Source organism: Scyliorhinus torazame, chromosome 15, assembly GCF_047496885.1.
Source record: "Scyliorhinus torazame isolate Kashiwa2021f chromosome 15, sScyTor2.1, whole genome shotgun sequence".
Lineage (NCBI taxonomy): Eukaryota > Metazoa > Chordata > Chondrichthyes > Carcharhiniformes > Scyliorhinidae > Scyliorhinus > Scyliorhinus torazame.
Genome location: NC_092721.1, coordinates 147,063,774 through 147,081,764, shown reverse-complemented (window position 1 = coordinate 147,081,764; position 17,991 = coordinate 147,063,774). Strand labels below are relative to the sequence as shown.

General features: G+C 43.8%; 1 protein-coding gene and 1 long non-coding RNA gene across 2 annotated transcripts in view; one reads left to right on the top strand and one right to left on the bottom strand.

Annotated features, from left to right (window-relative positions):
• mtmr6 (myotubularin related protein 6) overlaps positions 1–9,169 on the top strand; it is a 69,802-nt gene extending 60,633 nt beyond the window's left edge. The window contains exons 12-14 of the mRNA XM_072476887.1: positions 1,585–1,719; positions 1,807–1,933; positions 3,096–9,169. Of these exons, the coding sequence (XP_072332988.1) occupies positions 1,585–1,719; positions 1,807–1,933; positions 3,096–3,359 (526 nt within the window). The 3' untranslated portion in view covers positions 3,360–9,169. The remainder of the gene's footprint in view (positions 1–1,584; positions 1,720–1,806; positions 1,934–3,095) is intronic.
• Positions 1–17,991, bottom strand: part of LOC140391883 (uncharacterized) — a 265,622-nt gene that overhangs the window by 21,678 nt on the left and 225,953 nt on the right. The window lies entirely within an intron of this gene.

The window sequence follows — 17,991 nt, the reverse complement described above, 5'->3', positions numbered from 1 at the left end:
ACCAATCAGTAGGAACTGTTCCAGAGTCTATAGAATCTTGGAAGAATACGACCACTGCATCTGGTATTTCTATGGCCACTTCCTTAAGTACTCTGGGGTGTAGATTATCAGGCTCTGGGGATTCCATCAATTTTCCTCACACCATTTCCCTAATAATACTGATTTCCATCAGTTTCTCCCCCTCTCTAGACTCTGTGGTCACCAACATTTCTGGCATGTTAATGTTGTGTTGCTGGATGACTATCCAAAGGCCTGGATTAAGGCCCAGGTACTGGGCAGCACGGTAGCATTGTGGATAGCACAATTGCTTCACAGCTCCAGGGTCCCAGGTTCGATTCCGGCTTGGGTCACTGTCTGTGCGGAGTCTGCACATCCTCCCCGTGTGTGCGTGGGTTTCCTCCGGGTGCTCCGGTTTCCTCCCACAGTCCAAAGATGTGCAGGTTAGGTGGATTGGCCATGATAAATTGCCCTTAGTGTCCAAAATTGCCCTTAGTGTTGGGTGGGGTTACTGGGTTATGGGGATAGGGTGGAGGTGTTGAACTTGGGTAGGGTGCTCTTTCCAAGAGCCGGTGCAGACTCGATGGGCTGAATTGCCTCCTTCTGCACTGTAAATTCTATCTATGAAATGATCCAAAGAAATGCTCCAAACCTACCATGGAATTTAAATTTAATAAGTCTGAATATAAAGCTAGTTTTGTGGTTAGCCCTGCTGCCTCACGGCACCAAGGACCTGGGTTCGATACCGGCCCTGGGTCACTGTCCGTGTTTGCACATTCTCCCCGTGTCTGCGTGGGTCTCACCCCCACAACCCAAAGATGTACAGGGTAGGTGGATTGGCCACGCTAAATTGCCCCTGAATTGGAAAAATTAAACAAAATATAAATAAAGCTAGTTTCAATACTGGAACTATCGAATTGTTGTCAAAACCCATCTGGTACATTGGTCTTTATGGATGGAAATCTGCCAAATTTACACAGTATGGTCTATGTGCCACCAGACCCTTAGCAATGTATTGAACTCTGTCCTCTGAAATAGCCTAGAAAGACACTCTGTCTTAATCAAGAAGGCAGTTGTTGAAAGACTCCGCTTGCTGAAGGACAATTCGAAATGGGTAATGAATGCTGGCCTTGCTCGTAACACCTTTATCCGTGAATGAAAATTTTCAAAAATTACAACCAACTTTAATCATTATGATCAACCAGAGACGTAAATAAAATGAGTAGTAAATTCTTGTGTACATTCTGCTTGTTTTGACAAACGGTTCATTATCATCATTAACATTTCATTTTATATGATGAGCATTGCTTTAGAAAGTTGTGGTAGGGAAACAACAAGGCTTGTGTCCACTTAATTGTTTATGCGAATGTTCCAATTGAATTCTGTCTGACCTAATCCTTAATAATCAATGTTTATCAGAATTTTGAAATTAATAGCAAGTTGGGAACTGATGATGGCTGGTTTAGAATTTTTAAATTTGAGGAAAATAATTCACCACCATCTTACACTTTTGAGTCTGAAATTGTGCTTTTTAAACACTAACATTCTTGCAAAAGAAATGTTTTCAACAAAATCTATTTTTGACAGAATTCAACAGAAAACTCATTCCTTGTGGCCATTCCTTTTGGAAAACCAGCACAAATATTTGAATCCCCTCTATGACCCGAATCTTCCATGTGCACATGAAGTACTTGAGCCAAACACGGTCTCCTTCAATTTCAAGTAAGTTTAAGTTATTCTTTAAATTCTGTACCATACTTTGCAGCTCAGCATGTTTCTCTAACTTTTGAATCTTAATTGCGACTTCAGGTTTTGGCGCTGTATGTATCACCAGTTTGACTTAACAATACAACCCAGGCAATCGCAACTCAGCCGAGTTTTGTCCTTCAGTGAGCAGAATAAACAACTGGAAGTGGAAGCCAAAAAGCTGGAGGAGGTGAGTTGAATATTAACTATGTAAGACATATAAAGTTCTGTTATATAGTCCTACTTGCTGCTTTTCATCGTACACCAAGGCTTATTTTACTCAGTAACTTAGAATAAACTTCCAGTTTGTTTATCAGCTGGTTGCTTGCATGGTTGCCTTCGAGTCAGAAGATTGTGGGTTCAAATCCTGTTCCAGGACTTGAGCGCAATGATGTAGGTTGACTCTGCACTGCAATGCTGAGGGAACACTGGACTGCTAGCAGACTTTCAGGTGAGATATTAAACAAGCCCTATCTGTCTCCTAAGTGGACGTGAAGACGGCATGCAAGAGCAGGGAGTTATTCCCATTGTATTCACTAATATTTTTCCTTTAATCAACATTACAAAAGCAGGTTATCTGGCTGTTATCACATTGCTGTTTGTGGGAGCTTGCTGTGTGCAAATTGGCTGCCACATTTCCTATATTATATCAATAACTACACATCAAAAAGTGCTTAATTGGTTTTGTGATGTCCATTGGGTGTAAATGGTGCTATATAAATGCAAATCTTTTTCGCTCAACGGGAACACAAGAATGGCTCACTGCATTGGTGCAAAACAGCATTGTGCCACAAAATGATGGGATATTGGCCATATGTGATTTTGCATATGGTTTGTTCCAATCTCCCAACAGCCTTGGGGGAGGAATGACCAATCACCTAAAGCTAAGTCACCTTTGATTGTCTGCACATACCTCAAGTAAAGTGCACACGTATTCAATATTTAAAATTCCTATTAGCCTAATTCACTGGAAAGTGAAAAAAGCAAAAATGTATTAATTATGAAGCTACATACTGGGGTTGCCAACTCTGGTTGGGTATATTCCTGGAGGCTTCGCCATATGACCCTCCTATCAAATAGCTTTTATTTCCCATCTCCACTATTTTAAAACAAATAAATAAAGGTGTTTGATTAAAATTAAAGTTACTTTTTTAAATGGCCCTGTGATTTTATTCCCACACTGCTTGTAGCAGTCTCCAAGAAATTCATCTTCCAATTTCTGTAGATGCCAAACCAATCCTGCTAAATTATATGTTTAAAAATGTGACATTTAACTTCACTGTTTTGACTAAACCAAAGTCTTGCTAATTAATTTGGGATTTAATGTGGTTAACTTTGTCTTTTTGTTACAGCAAATAATAAAATTGGGTCAAAAACCAAGTACAGTCCATAATAAGGAATCTTTTCACCCAGTTAGCCGATTAACAGAGATGCTTAAGGCATCTGAAAATGTATGTAAAGAAAGACAGCAAGCAACTATGGAAAATAACTCAATTAGAACACTGGAAGATGGTAACATTCCTGGAGAAGAATGCAAGGAACTCAGACCTGCTTTCTCTAAAGCTGAGCCGACGTTGGTTAATTTAGAACTTGGAATGGCAAAGATGACCTGCTAAGTCAGAATGGGACAGAGATCTTTCAACAACTGGAACAGTGTTTGTGGGAATCACAGAGGCCACTAACCAAGTGTTCAGTCTTCTATAAATACATACATGGTTTACAGTTAGCCAATCAGATTGGTGGTTAATGGCATGGTTTTGAACTTAACTTGATTTTTGCTCTCGTTACTGAATTAAATTTCTAATTCAAGTAGTCATCAGTTCTGTAACAGCTGAATGAAGTACTTCAGATATTTCAACCTAAAAATATGTAATATCTTTGATCCAAATCAGTAACGTTTGCACTATGCAAAATTTATTTATGTTACACTATTTTTTCATCTTAATTAGGTGATGCACAATAATCAGGACTTGAGAAAATAGTTGGACAGGGATCCTTTGACGAAGTGAAGATTTAGTTGTGTGTTGCAATTGTCTCTTACTGATAAAACGTGTACAAAACAGGTGTTGGCAGAGGATGCACTTGACAGTGGTGTTGCTTTGAAATTTAAGAGGTATTCATGAAACAATGACATCTCTGGAGACTATTGGGAAAATTCCTATTTATAGCTGGCTTACAGTAGAATTATGTCACAAAATATTATGCTATTAACAGTGAATTCAGCAGACACCATGCTATGGCATAACTACCTCATACTTCAATGTTATTCAGTTACCAAAGTAAGGATTCTGCTACTGGATGAGCATCCTGTTAATTCCAGTGTAATAGATGTAGGAAACATTATTGTTTTTCCAATTGGAATTATCCACTGATCACTTGTTTGAAGCAGACCCACTTGATCTATAAAATGCTAGTTGACTTGTCCTGGAAAGCAGGTTTTGAAAGGGGAAGTTGTCTACAATCATTGGGCTTCATGATTTGCTCAATATTTGGAACAATGAAGGGCGGCACGTGGCGCGGTGGTCAGTACTGGACTGCAGCGCTGAGGACCTGGATTCGAATCCCGGCCCTGGGTCACTGTCCGTGTGGAGTTTACACATTCTCCCTGTGTCTGCGTGGGTTTCACCCCCACAACCCAAAGATGTGCAAGTTAGGTGGATTGGCCACGCTAAATTGCCCCTTAATTAGAAAAGAAATAATTGGGTACTCTAAATTTATTACAAAAAAAAAATTTGGAATAATGCTATATATGTGCATGTGTTTGACATGAATCATTCAGAAGATATTGGGTACCATAAGCCTGCTGTTGTGATTTCTGCAAGATTGTTTAAAGCATATCACTTGCATTAGAGCCTTGGGAGAGCGAGGATGTCAGTTGTGAGGATGTTGGCCACCAGTGTAAGAGCAGTTGCTATTGGCAGACTGTTGTGTTCATTTCTCGTCCTGAAATTGAGCAGGTTCAAGTTCATTGTCAAAGATGGAAATTTTGTAAAAGTGTATAAAAGAAAATGTTTTTAAAAACTGTATTTTATGTTTCTCAAGTTGCACCCTTGGCAAATATGGAGCTCAACTGATCCTGTGTTTTTCTGGGGCAAGAATTGAAGTGACAGAACTTGCGAACAATTGTACTACGATTCTTATCACTGTTTTAAAAATGTTATTTTTTAAATGTTACTTTCACCCCTTTTTCCCCTCACATGCATCTTCATTGAGAAAGGAGGCAACACGTTCCTAATGCTCCTCTGGCTGTTTTGGCATGTTGATTCTCTCACTAAGGGAAAAACTGGGAGGAAGAAAAGATTCTTTCGCTGTGCATCTCTCTGGGATGAGTGAAATGCCTAGTTCCAAGTATGGAATGAATTTATCACTACACAGTACTGTAAAGCAAGTAACCATACAGGTCTACTGCACTACCTTGTCACTTAAATACAATCTATGGCAGTAGTAAACTCAAATTAGTCTGCTCTTGGGTGTTGAAATGTGTGATATATTTTCCAATAATGCTCCACATGATCTTGTTTTATAGTCTGTTGTAGTCTAAAGTCAGTGCTTTATTTTGCAGCTATAGCAAATAATTTGAAAAGGGACAAAAGAACAGTAATTCAATAGTATAAAATATACAGACTGTTTCTAGAAATTATTCTCCTATTGAAAGCTCTTCTATTTTCCAGTTTGTGCCTTTTCCTTGCACTGCTGATACTTAACTTGACATATAGAAGCTTATTCACCCCTTTCAAATAGTACTTAGGAGAAATTACGGATTCAGAATGATCAGAAAAGCTATTTAAATTGATGTATTGTATTTGATCGCTGTGCAAATACTAAACCTATTGATTACTAACCTTGCTTACAGCTATTTAAAAGCCCATGTTTTTTTATGATCTTGATAAAAGCTCCTGAACTAATTCTGCCAAAACTTTGGAATAGTGCAAAGTAAAGCAAAGGCTTCAGAGGCTTTGCTCCAAGTAGGTATGGCAGCATATCTGGTAATTTTACACATTATAAGTTGGAAATGGGTGTAGGACGTTCTATTGTTGTACATGCTCTCTGAAAATGAAGCATTTGCTGTTTATTGCAGTCGCTTAAAAAATGTTTTTAGCATATTGGAAATTCATGGTACAGGAGACATGTATTAGAATACTAATGCGTACACATTAGGGTAGAGTTTACAAAGGCACAATGCAGACATGGATGTCACCTACTGGGAACACATCAGGAGATTACTGACATCATATAATTTTCCAGTCATTAGTTTTAAATCATGGGGGGTTGTGCCTTTTAATTTTCCAATATATTCTGCCAGCAGAGAAGGCTTCATGCCAGAGGCAAATATTTGCATGTTTGTTTTGAGCAAATATTTGGAGAATGTCCTCTTGAAGCATAAAAGTATGCTCTTGACTATATCTCTAACAAAATACCAATAAAGTGCAATTAATGAATAGCATCTTTTAAATACCCTAAATCATGCAAGGCTCGGGACTTTAAAGCCATGATTATTGTGTTTATTTAGAAGCCGCATAGAACACTTGAAATTAATAAATATTTGAGAAACGTATTCACACAATTATTTTAGCAATCCATAATAAATGAAAGTTGTTTCTATATATCTATCTTTCATTACAGAAAACAAGTAGACTTTTGGAAAACGTATATTGTGGACTCAAAAACGAAATAACACATTTAAATTATAGAGCTCTCTTTATCTCTTTGCAATATCTGTGGTCACCTGAGGAAAGTCACCTACATTTTAAAAATGAATGGGAGGGTACGTGCGCCCTTGTGCATGTGCATGATTATATATTGTATATCTGATACCACTGTAGGTGTAGGATTTCCATGTTCATTCTCCTGTTGAACAAAATGGTTCAAAGTGGCGTAGATGGATCGGCAAGTGGATTTTTGAGGGCAATGACTTTAGCAACAGACAAGTATTAAGTTTTCATTGTGATTAGGAAAGTAGCTTGTGAAGGTTCAACACTTTATTTTGAAAGACTAATTTACAGACTGATCAACTATCCATGTAACGTTAAACCAAAGTAATTTCTAAATTCATCTTCTGTACCAATTTGCAGAGCACTGGTGGCACAGGAAGAACATTTAGAAAGATGTGGTTTTTCATTCGAAACATTTTTGCGTAGTACTCATCATAAGATATTGAAATGTGGTAAGCATCTAGCTTGCCATTGTGGCAGACGAGATGGATTCACATCATTAGGCACTACAACTTGCATACAAGCTGTTTTTGTATTTAAAACCAAAATAATTTCTAGCTGTATATTTCCCAGCAAATGGTATGCCTCCTCTATGTTTGGTTAAAAATTCAGTCTAAAAGTTGACTCCATCCTATCTTTTTAATATCATTAATGAAGGGAGGAAACTACATACACATTGCTATGCATTGATAATAACTCTCTATTCATCCTCAAGTCCATGCACTTATTAGTGACATTACTCAAAAATTGTTTGCGTACTCACAAGTGCACCATAACACAATATTTATTGATACCCTTTGTAATTTTGTGTAAGACGAATATGGGTTATTATCTATTTGTTTTGTACTTGTGAACTTCATTTGAATGAATTTGTATCTAGAGACGTAAATTATGTATGACCTGTTGATGGTATAAACTTGCTATACTTTTTTAAAGTTCAAGCCTAGGCAGAAACTACTGAATAGGTCTTGTAGGCTCTTCTGCAGAATTTCTTTGGTGAGATACTGGCAATGATGACTCTTTATCAGAGTAAACGTTTGGTCAGTAAATTAGCAAACTTACTGCTGCCTTTGAATTTTGTTGTTGACATCACCCACTTAAGTAAGCAATGCTGGTAATCCATTTCAAAATAAACCCAAACAATTATAACTTGTGTATAAATTATTTTACTGTGTGCAGAAATAAATACTGAATTATACTGATTGTACTTTTCCCCCCATGAGCACTGTGGTTATACATACTGTTAGCAGAATTTTATATACTTGGATGAAACGGAGTTATTGAACATGTTTTTTTAACTTTTCAAAATGTTATAGTTGCTTGAAATAATGAACATGATTTTGTACGCCTTTTTAAATGTTAAATCAGGTACACAAGATGCATTTGCACGCACTTGGACTTCTCCATTAGTATGATTTTTCACTTTAACATTCCTTCTATTTTTGCGGCTGCCGAGTGTGATTTCGGCGATTAGAATAGATTTGTGCTGTAGGTGGCTTCAAACATTTTATTCCATCGTGATCTTCAAGTTCTTCAGTGAAAACGGTGTTTTATTCTGGGAAGAATTTGGATCTTGACTCCTATGGGCGAAAGATCTGTAGTTTTGATGTGGTGCGCTATGTGATCCTTCCAGACAAAGATTGATGCAAGTGCCCATTTAGTACTATCTAGTGGAGATAGGTAGTTCCGTAGTCCGTTACACTGATGACATGACTTTCTACTTTGTAATGAAAAATAAATGGTTGTTGTGAGGTACAAATTTTGGGGATTTTAGATTTTGCAGCTCCTGGCGCAGGTCTATTGGTAATAGATAATCCACAATAGTGATCCAGTGATTAATTCGCAAGTTATAAGTAAATTAGATAAAAGTACTTATTTATTAGAAATATCTCTTGTTTCAGGCCTTTGTTTTGGATATATGATGGGAACTTTGAAGGGACCATGCAGTGGAAAGCACTCCAGAAATTATAAGTAACAAATAACACTGGAGATATGATTAAGAGATATCATCTCAGTTTCTGCTTTGGGTTTGGTGCCCAGTTTTGATGTATAATAAGACTGTTTTTGTGTAAATAAAATTAGGTTAATTTGCGAAGCATATTATTGCACTCTTGCTAAGTAACATGATGGAGGTATTCAGGGAAATTACGCAGACGTATAAACTAAGAATGAGTGTTTTTTAATGTCTTGTTACACTACCTCTTTTACAATGGTTATTTGTGTTCTGCTCAATGGACCCAGTAACAAGAATAGCCCTAATTTGAATTTCTGGTCTGGAGCTTTTCTTATTGCCCTGCTGAATGATTACATGTGCTGCAGAACACAGAACTACTTAAGGATTTTGGTGGGTGGTTGGGGAAGGAATGAAGAAGTCATATGATTCTGCAGTTATTCAGAAATGCTTGTAGGAATGGTTGGAGCAGGATCCTTTTGCAATTTCCTTTTAAATCCGTGCACTATGAAGTTCAATATTCAACTTTGATGTTTTACTATCACCACCCTTGGGATTAATCCTAATCTTAGTCCTGCTGAGAGTTCAGCATGTAATCATGGGTAGGGCAGAATCTGTTGTAATTAGTGTATTGAACTGTTTAATGTGAGGTGGTAATGTGGTTAAAGAATGCCCAGGAAGACAGTTACATTTTACAGATGATTTGGACACAATGTTGCCTTATTGTGAATCTAAAAATAGAATTAAAAAAATAAACTTTGAATGTTCTTTGTGTAAATGCTTATTCGACAAATAAAGTTTTTTTTTTTTTAAAAGGAGTGAACATATATCCTAATCCATGTTCCCTTTAAAATATGGTGAGCGCCCTGATTATTCACTATGTGGTTTCTTTAAATATTTTTCTGAAGCTACACATGCACACTATATATCATGGAACAAAGCCTGCATAGCCACACCTGCTCAGTTTAGTGGTTTTACGATCCCAGTTGATGTTATAACTAGATGGGAGATCCCAGAATGAAATCCTGTCTCAAAAGACTAACTTTTACTTTTTCAAAACTATGGAGGAACAGAGTCACAGGGCTGCTAATTAGTTTTAATAACATTTTTAAAAAATAAACATGAAATGTTTAATTGTGATATAATATTCCCCCTTTAGCTTCACAATTATACACCAATATTAAGGTTAACCGGGTTACAAAGTATATGTTGAGCTGTAATGGTCTCAGGAGTACACAATCCCTTTAAACACATAGACTGGCTGTGGTCAGACATACTCGTGGATTCCTCCTCGAAATCGCCCCAGATGATTCTTTTACCGTGAGCCTCTGAAGTCTGGCTTCCACATGAGTGATTTCAAATTCCACATTCAAAAAGGCGCACTTTCAAATCCCCTTTAAAATAATGCTTTCCCTCAGTTGCTTCCATCAAGGTTTCACTTCCAGATTTTACACCTCCCTCTTCCGGATTCCTTTGTCTGGACTGTTGTACAAAGTCTTCACAATTGCTTTAACTATTGATTCCCAGACTGCATTAAGATGGCACCAAACCTTTGATTTACCTTTGAAGTCTGCTTTCCCATTTTAAATCTGGTTACTGCAGCTGTCTGTTTAACTTAGAACATTTCAGTTGCCAGAAATATTACTTCAGAAGACTGAAGTTAAGGGCCAAGAAGTTAAACAGTGTACTGTTTAGGTTATCTGGATTTTATCTAGTTCTTCGGGGTGTCAGCCTTTTTTTGCAGCTCCCTTGTCCAGTCCAGCTTTTCTTCTAGCAGAGCTGAGACATGTTCAATCCCTGGCTTCCTATCTTTTTTAAAAATTTAGAGTACCCAATTAATTTTTTCCAGTTAAGGGGCAAATTAAGCCTGGCCAATCCACCTAACCTGCACATCTTTAGGTTGTGGGGGCGAAACCCACGCAAACATGGGGAGAGGTTGTGGGGGTGAAACCCACGCAAGCACTGGGAGAATGTGCAAACTCCACATGGGTAGTGACCTAGGGCCAGGATCGAACCTGGGGCCTTGGCTTCTGATCTTTAACTGCTAATATCCAGCAAAAACTATTAAGTCAAATATACTCAAAAAGCCTTCCTACCTTAAAGGTGCCCCGGTTGATCAGCAATGACTTTAGTCTTCTGCAAGCTTGTTTCCTTTTCACACACAACCCCCTCTAAGCATAATAGCAGCACAGTTTGAATTGAGCAACCCCCCATACAAACACCTTTGTCTAGCATGAATCTAACTGTATGTTTACCCTTCCTTACACGGAAGCAGGAAACCCACTTAAAGCCCACCTCCTAATATTTAACAATACAATATAAATCCCTTAAAACTGCTTTTGTTTTCAAATGGTGGTAACGTTGACCATTATCACTTGTATCCCTCAGCTATACTCTAAAAGTAAATAAAATAATTGACTTGTTGAATCATAGAATCTTCTGAAACAGGAGGCCATTCAACCAATTGTGCTTGTGCCACCTCTTCAATAGAGCAGTCCAATTTAGTCCCGTAACCCAGCCATTCCTTATCACCTTGCAAATTAGTCCTTCGTCCTATTGAAGTAAATGTCCAATTTCTTTTTGAAAATTCCTTTGGAAATATTTTTCACCGTCCTTTTGGACCTTAGCCCTTTGGCCGAGTTTACCCACCAACTCATTGCGGGTTTTTTGGCGGCAGAGTCAACCCGCCAGTGGGATTTTCTAGTCCTGCCTTTGTCAACGGGGTTTCCCCTTGACTGCACCCCTTGTTGCCGGGAAACCCGCGCGCAGTCGTGGGACCGGAATATCCTGCAGGTGTGAACAGCCGGTAAATCCCACCTTTTGCGTGAAATGTTTTTCCTTTTCCCTAGAGTCCTTTAGCAAATTATTTTAAATCTGATTTCTGGTTACTTTCCAGAGACGAGAGATAAATATGATGGGACTTGACATGGCAGATGGCAGATTGTAATTGCCCAACTGGTTGCCCCATTGTGCTGAAATTACTAAGTGTAACTTGTTAACTTCCAGCATATCCATAAACCTGCAATATATTGCCACCAACCATTTAACTCTTTGTTTTATTGGGAAGATGGCAAACAATTTACAGAGATTACACTCACCTTTCACAAACTTAGCAAGCAAGCCTTCAGTTCTGTTTACACAAATGTCAATCTCTCTTGCATGATTAGTTCTATTTCTGTTTCAGCTCATGGAAGTGACACTTTCTGTAATTGATTGAACTGACGAATAATACTTTAAAAAATATATATATATTTTTATAAAAATCTCAACATTTTAACAACAAATAAACCCAACCCCCAACCCCATCTCTTGAAGGCAACCAGGTCCCCAAAATTTAAGACAAACAAGGCCCATCTCTGGTGGGGCCCCCTCTCAGAGCAAATTTCACCACCTCCAAATACAGGAACTCCATTAGATTCTCCCAGCCAGGCCAAGGCACACGAGGGAGAAGCTGACCACCACCCCAACAGGATCTGCCTGTGAGTGACCAACGAGGCGAAGGTTAAAACATCTGTCCCGTGCTCGTCTGCAACTCTGGCAGGTCTGACATCCCGAATATGTCCTCCAGGGGGCCTGGCTCCAAATCCACATGCAGAACCTCAGACATGATGCTGAAAAACGACCCTCAAATTTTCATTAACTTGGGGCAGGACCATATGGGTGTGATTGGCTGGTCCCCTCCCACACTGCTCGCAACTATCCTCCACTCCCTCAAACAACCAGTTCATCCTTGCCTTTGTTAAGTGCGCCCTGTGCACCACTTTTATCCGAATCAACCCCAGCCTCGCACAGGAGGTCGAGGCATTGACCCTTTGCAGCACTTGGCACCATAATTCTTCCTCCAACACCATCCCCGACTTCCCTTGGCCTTATCCCTTCCATAGACTCCTTGTCCTCCTCCATGATCCTATCCTAGATCGCCGAAACGGGTGCAGCATAGTGATGCAGTGGTTAGCACTGCTGCCTCACGACACCGAGGACCCGGGTTCGATCCCGGCCCCGGGTCACTGTATGGAGTTTGCACATTCTCCTCACGTCTGCGTAGGTCTCACCCCCACACTCCAAAACAATGTGCAGGATAGGTGGATTGGCCATGCTAGATTGCTCCTGAATTGGAAAAAAGAATTGGGTAGTCTAAATTTATCAAAAAAAATAGATCGCCGAAATGACCTCACTCTTCAGCCCTCTCACTGACAGCACCTCCTCCAACAACGAGGAGGACGGTGCCACCAGAAAATTCGGGAAGACTTTTCTTGCGAAAGTCCGCATCTGCATATACCTGAAACCCTCCTTGCGCTGGAGCCCCTACTTCACCCCCAGCTCCTCCAAGCTTGCGAACCGCCCCTCCAAAAACAAACCCTTCAACACTTTCACTTCTTTCTCTTCCCGTCCCCAGAATCTCCCATTCATCCTCCCTGGCTAAAACCCCCGATTCTTCCCACTTTAAAAAATATATATATATTTATTCAAATTTTCAACAAACCCCCCCCAACAAGAAAGAATAAGCAAAAACACAACAATCAGAAATTATACATTGCATTTCCCCCATATACAATAACCCCCCATATAACATTTAAAAGCACAAAATAGGGGGGAAAAAACACCTTCACCCAAATGCCACCCCAAAAGAAACCCACCCCCCCCCCCCCCCCTCTCCCCACCCCTGAGCTGCTGCTGCTGACCTCTGCGAGATAGTCTAGGAACGGTTGCCACCGCCTGGAGAACCCTTGCACAAACCCTCGCAAGGCAAACTTTATCCTCTCCAGCTTAATGAACCCTGCCATGTCATTGATCCAAGCTTCCACACTAGGGGGCTTCGCATCTTTCCATCGTAGCAAAATCCTCCGCCGGGCTACCAGGGACGCAAAGGCCAGAATACCGGCCTCTTTCGCCTCCTGCACTCCTGGCTCGTCCAATATCCCAAATAATGCCAATCCGCAGCTCGGCTTGACCTGGGCGTTCACCACCTTGGACATAGTCCTCGCAACACCCCTCCAAAACCCATCCAGCACCGGGCACGACCAGAACATATGGACGTGATTTGCCGGGCTCCCCGACCACCTCCCATATCTGTTCTCCACCCCAAAGAACCTACTCAACCTCGCCCCTGTCATATGCGCTCTGTAACTTTCAACTGTATTAGGCCGAGCCTGGCGCAAGAGGAGAAATAATTAACCCTACTCAGGGCATCAACCCAGAGACCCTCATCTATCTCCTCCCCAAGCTCCTCCTCCCACTTGCCCTTTAACTCCTCCACCAACGCCTCCTCCGCTTCCTTCAGCTCCTGGTAAATGGCCGAAACCTTGCCTTCTCCAACCCATACACCCGAAATCACCCTGTCCTAAATCCCGTGCCGGGAGCAGCGGGAATTCCCTCACCTGCCGCCTCACAAACGCCCTCACTTGCATGTACCTGAAAGCGTTTCCCGGGGGTAGCCCAAACTTCTCCTCCAGCGCCCCTAGGCTCGCAAACGTCCCATTGATGAACAGGTCCCCCATTCTTCTAATCCCTGCCCGATGCCAGCTCCGAAACCCCCCATCCATCCTTCCCGGGACAAACCGATAATTCTCCCGAATCGGTGACCAAACCGAGGCTCCCACCTCGCCCATGTCGCCTCCACTGCCCCCAGATCTTCAGCGTCGCCGCCACCACCGGACCCGTGGTGTACCTTGTCGGCGAGAGCGGCAGCGGTGCCGTCACCAGTGCCCTCAGGCGCGTGCCCACACAGGACGCCATCTCTAGCCTCTTCTACGCCGCCCCCTCTCCCTCCATTACCCACTTACAGATCATCGCCACATTGGCTGCCCAATAATAGCCGCACAAATTCGGCAGCGCCAGCCCCCCCACCCTGTCCCTGCTACGCTCCAGAATCACACTCTTCACCCTCGGGGTCTTATTCGCCCACACAAATCCCATGATGCTCCTGCTTACCAGTTTGAAAAAGGCCTTGGGGATCAAAATGGGAAGGCACTGGAACACAAAGAAGAACCTCGGGAGGACAGTCATTTTGACCGACTGCACCCTACCCGCTAGTGAGAGTGGCAGCATATCCCATCTTTTAAAATCCTCCTCCATCTGCTCTACCAACTGCGTCAAATTGAGCTTGTGCAGGGCCCCTCAACTCCTAGCTACTTGGATCCCCAGGTACCGAAAGCTCCTTTCCGCCCTCTTCAGCGGTAGCTCGTCTATCCCCCTTCCCTGGTCCCCTGAATGCACCACAAAGAGCTCACTCTTCCCTACGTTGAGTTTATACCCCGAAAAGTCCCCAAACTCCCTAAGGATCCGCATGACCCCCGCCATCCCCTCCACTGGATCCGCAACATACAGCAACAGGTCATCGGCATACAACGCGGTGAACCCCCCCCCCCCGGGGACCAATCCCCTCCATTTCCTAGATTCCCTCAGTGACATGGCCAGCGGCTCAATTGCCAGTGCAAACAACAAGGGGGATAGGGGGCACCCCTGCCTCGTCCCCCGGTACAGCCGAAAGTACTCTGACTTCCGCCGGTTCGTAGCCACACTCACCACCGTGGCTTTATAGAGCAGCCTGACCCAACTGATGAACCCCTCCCCGAAACCAAACCTCCGCAACACTTCCCAAAGATACTCCCACTCCACCCGATCAAAGGCCTTCTCCGCGTCCATAGCTGCCACTACCTCAGCTTCCCCCTCCACCGAAGGCATCATAATCACATTGAGGAGCCTCCGCACATTTGTATTTAGCTGTCTACCCTTCACAAATCCCGTCTGGTCCTCATGAATCACCCCCGGGACACAGTCCTCAATTCTCGTAGCCAGCATCTTCGCCAGCAACTTAGTGTCAACATTGAGGAGCGAGATCGGTCTATACGACCCACATTGCAATGGATCGTTGTCCCGCTTCAAGATCAAAGAAATCAGCGCCCTGGACATTGTCGGGGGCAAGGTCCCTTCCTCCCTCGCCTTATTAAAAGTCCTCACTAGCAACGGGCCCAGCAGGTCCACGTATTTCCTGTAAAATTCAACCGGGTACCCATCTGACCCCAGGGCCTTCCCCGCCTGCATGCTCCCCAATCCTTTAACCAGCTCCTCCAGACCAATCGGCGCCTCCAAACCAGCCACCTGCTCCTCCTCCACCCTCGGGAACCTCAGCTGATCCAGGAATCGTTGCATCCCCTCCTCCCCCGCTGGGGGCTCAGACCTGTACAGATCCCCATAGAAGTCCCTAAATACCTTGTTTATTCTCATCGCGCTCCACACCGTATTCCCCCCTCTATCCCTCGCTGCCTCCTTCTTACGAAGCTGATGTGCCAGCATCCGACTCGCCTTCTCCCCATACTCATACGCCGCCCCCTGTGCTTTCCTCCACTGTGCCTCTGCTTTTCCCGTGGTCAACAGGTCGAATTCCGTCTGGAGGTTCCGTCGCTCCCTAAGTAGCCCCTCCTCAGGGGCCTCTGCATACCTCCTGTCCACCCTTAAAATCTCCCCCACCAACCTCTCCCTCCCCTCTCTCTTCCCCCTGTGGGCCCTAATGGAGATGAGCTCTCCCCTGACCACCACCTTCAACGCCTCCCAAACTACCCCCACCTGCACCTCCCCGTTGTTGTTGGCCTCCAAGTATCTTTCAATACACCTCCACACCCGCCTGCACACCCCCTCATCCGCCAACAGTCCCGCATCGAGGCGCCACGGCGGGCGCTGGTCCCTCTCCTCCCCAACTCCAGCTCCACCCAATGCGGGGTGTGGTCCGAGATGGCTATGGCCGAATATTCCATTCCCTCCACTTTCGGGATTAGCGCCCTACTCAAAATGAAAACGTCTATCCGGGAGTAGGCTCTATGGACGTGGGAAAAGAAGGAAAATTCCCTGGCCTGCGGCCTGGGGCCTGGCAAACCTCCATGGATCCACTCCCCCATCTGGTCCATAAACCCCCTAAGCACCTTGGCCGCAGCCGGCCTCTTACCCGTCCTGGACCTAGAACGGTCCAGTGCTGGGTCCAGCACCGTGTTGAAGTCCCCCCACCCATTATCAAGCTTCCTACCTCCAGATCCGGAATCCGACCCAGCATGCGTTTCATAAATCCGGCATCATCCCAATTCGGGGCATATACGTTAACCAGTACCCACCCGCACCCCCTGCAACCTACCACTCACCATCACATATCGACCTCCATTATCCACTACAATATTCAGTGCCTCGAACGACACCCGCTTCCCCACCAGTATTGTAACCCCTCTGTTCTTCGCATCCAGCCCTGAATGAAAGACCTGCCCTACCCATCCCTTTCTCAGCCTAACCTGATCTGCCACCTTCAGATGTGTCTCCTGGAGCATAACCACGTCTGCCTTCAGTCCCTTTAAGTGCGCGAACACCCGGGCCTTCTTGACCGTCCCGTTCAGGCCCCTCACATTCCAAGTTATCAGCCGGATCGGGGGGCTACTCCCCCCCCCCCCCTTTTCTAGGCCAGCCACGTGCCCGCGTTTCCCGCACCCTCCAGTCCCCCAGGCGGCGGACTCCCGCCCCGACTACCTCTCCTACTTCCAGCTTTGATCGACTACATCTTCCTATCGCTCCCAGCACTTCTTCCACCCCCATTGGTTCCTCCAATCTGGCCTTTTCCTTCTCTCCCACCTCTGGACATTCCAGTCGCTCCAGAAATTCCCTCATCTCCCATTCATCCTTCGGTGGCTCTGACTTATAAAAGCCCCATAAAAGTCCTCAAACAACTTATTTACCTGCTCCAGCACCACCACCATCCCGCCTGTTCCATCCCTAATCCGCACAATCTCCCTCGCTGCTGCCTGCCAGCAGAGCTGGCCCAGCAGCAATCAACTGGCCTTCTCACCATACTCATACACAACCCCCCTCACTCACCTCAACTGCGGAACTGTACTCCCCGTGGATAGAAGATCAAACTTTACCGCAACTCCTTCTTCCTTACCTGCTCCGATCCTCTTCTTATCTTCCATCTCCCTCCGAAATCCCCTCTATCAACCGCTGCCATTCCTCCTGCGCCTTCCTATCCATCTTTGCCTTGATTGAAATGATCTTGCCCCTCACTACCGCCTTCAATGCCTTCCAAACCCCCGACTGCGAGAAGTTCGGTTAAACACTACATACTCCTCAATCACCCTCCCCAACTTGATGCAAAAATCCAGGTCTGCCATCAAACCCACATCTAGCCTCCATGTCGGCCTCTGAGCTGGACCCTTCTCCAAGACCACCTCCACCCAGGGCAGAGCATGGTCCATTATCACAATGGCCGAGTACTCTGCCTTCTTCACCCCAGCTCCTTCCTCACCACTAAAAAATTGATCCGTGAGTACACATTCTGCACTGGTGAAAAGAACGAATACTCCTTATCCTGCGGACGTAAAAACCTCCAAGGATCCACAACTCCCATCTCATTCATGAACCCGGCGACCCCTGAAGGGACCAGCTGGCGCGGCTGGGACCTGACCATCTTTGGGTCCAACACCATATTCCAATACTCCCCCAATATCAACTGGTGAGTATCCAAATCTGGTATGGCCCCTAGCAATTTCCTCACAAACCCAGTGTCGTCCCAATTTGGGGCATACGAGCTAACCAGCACCACCAACCTCA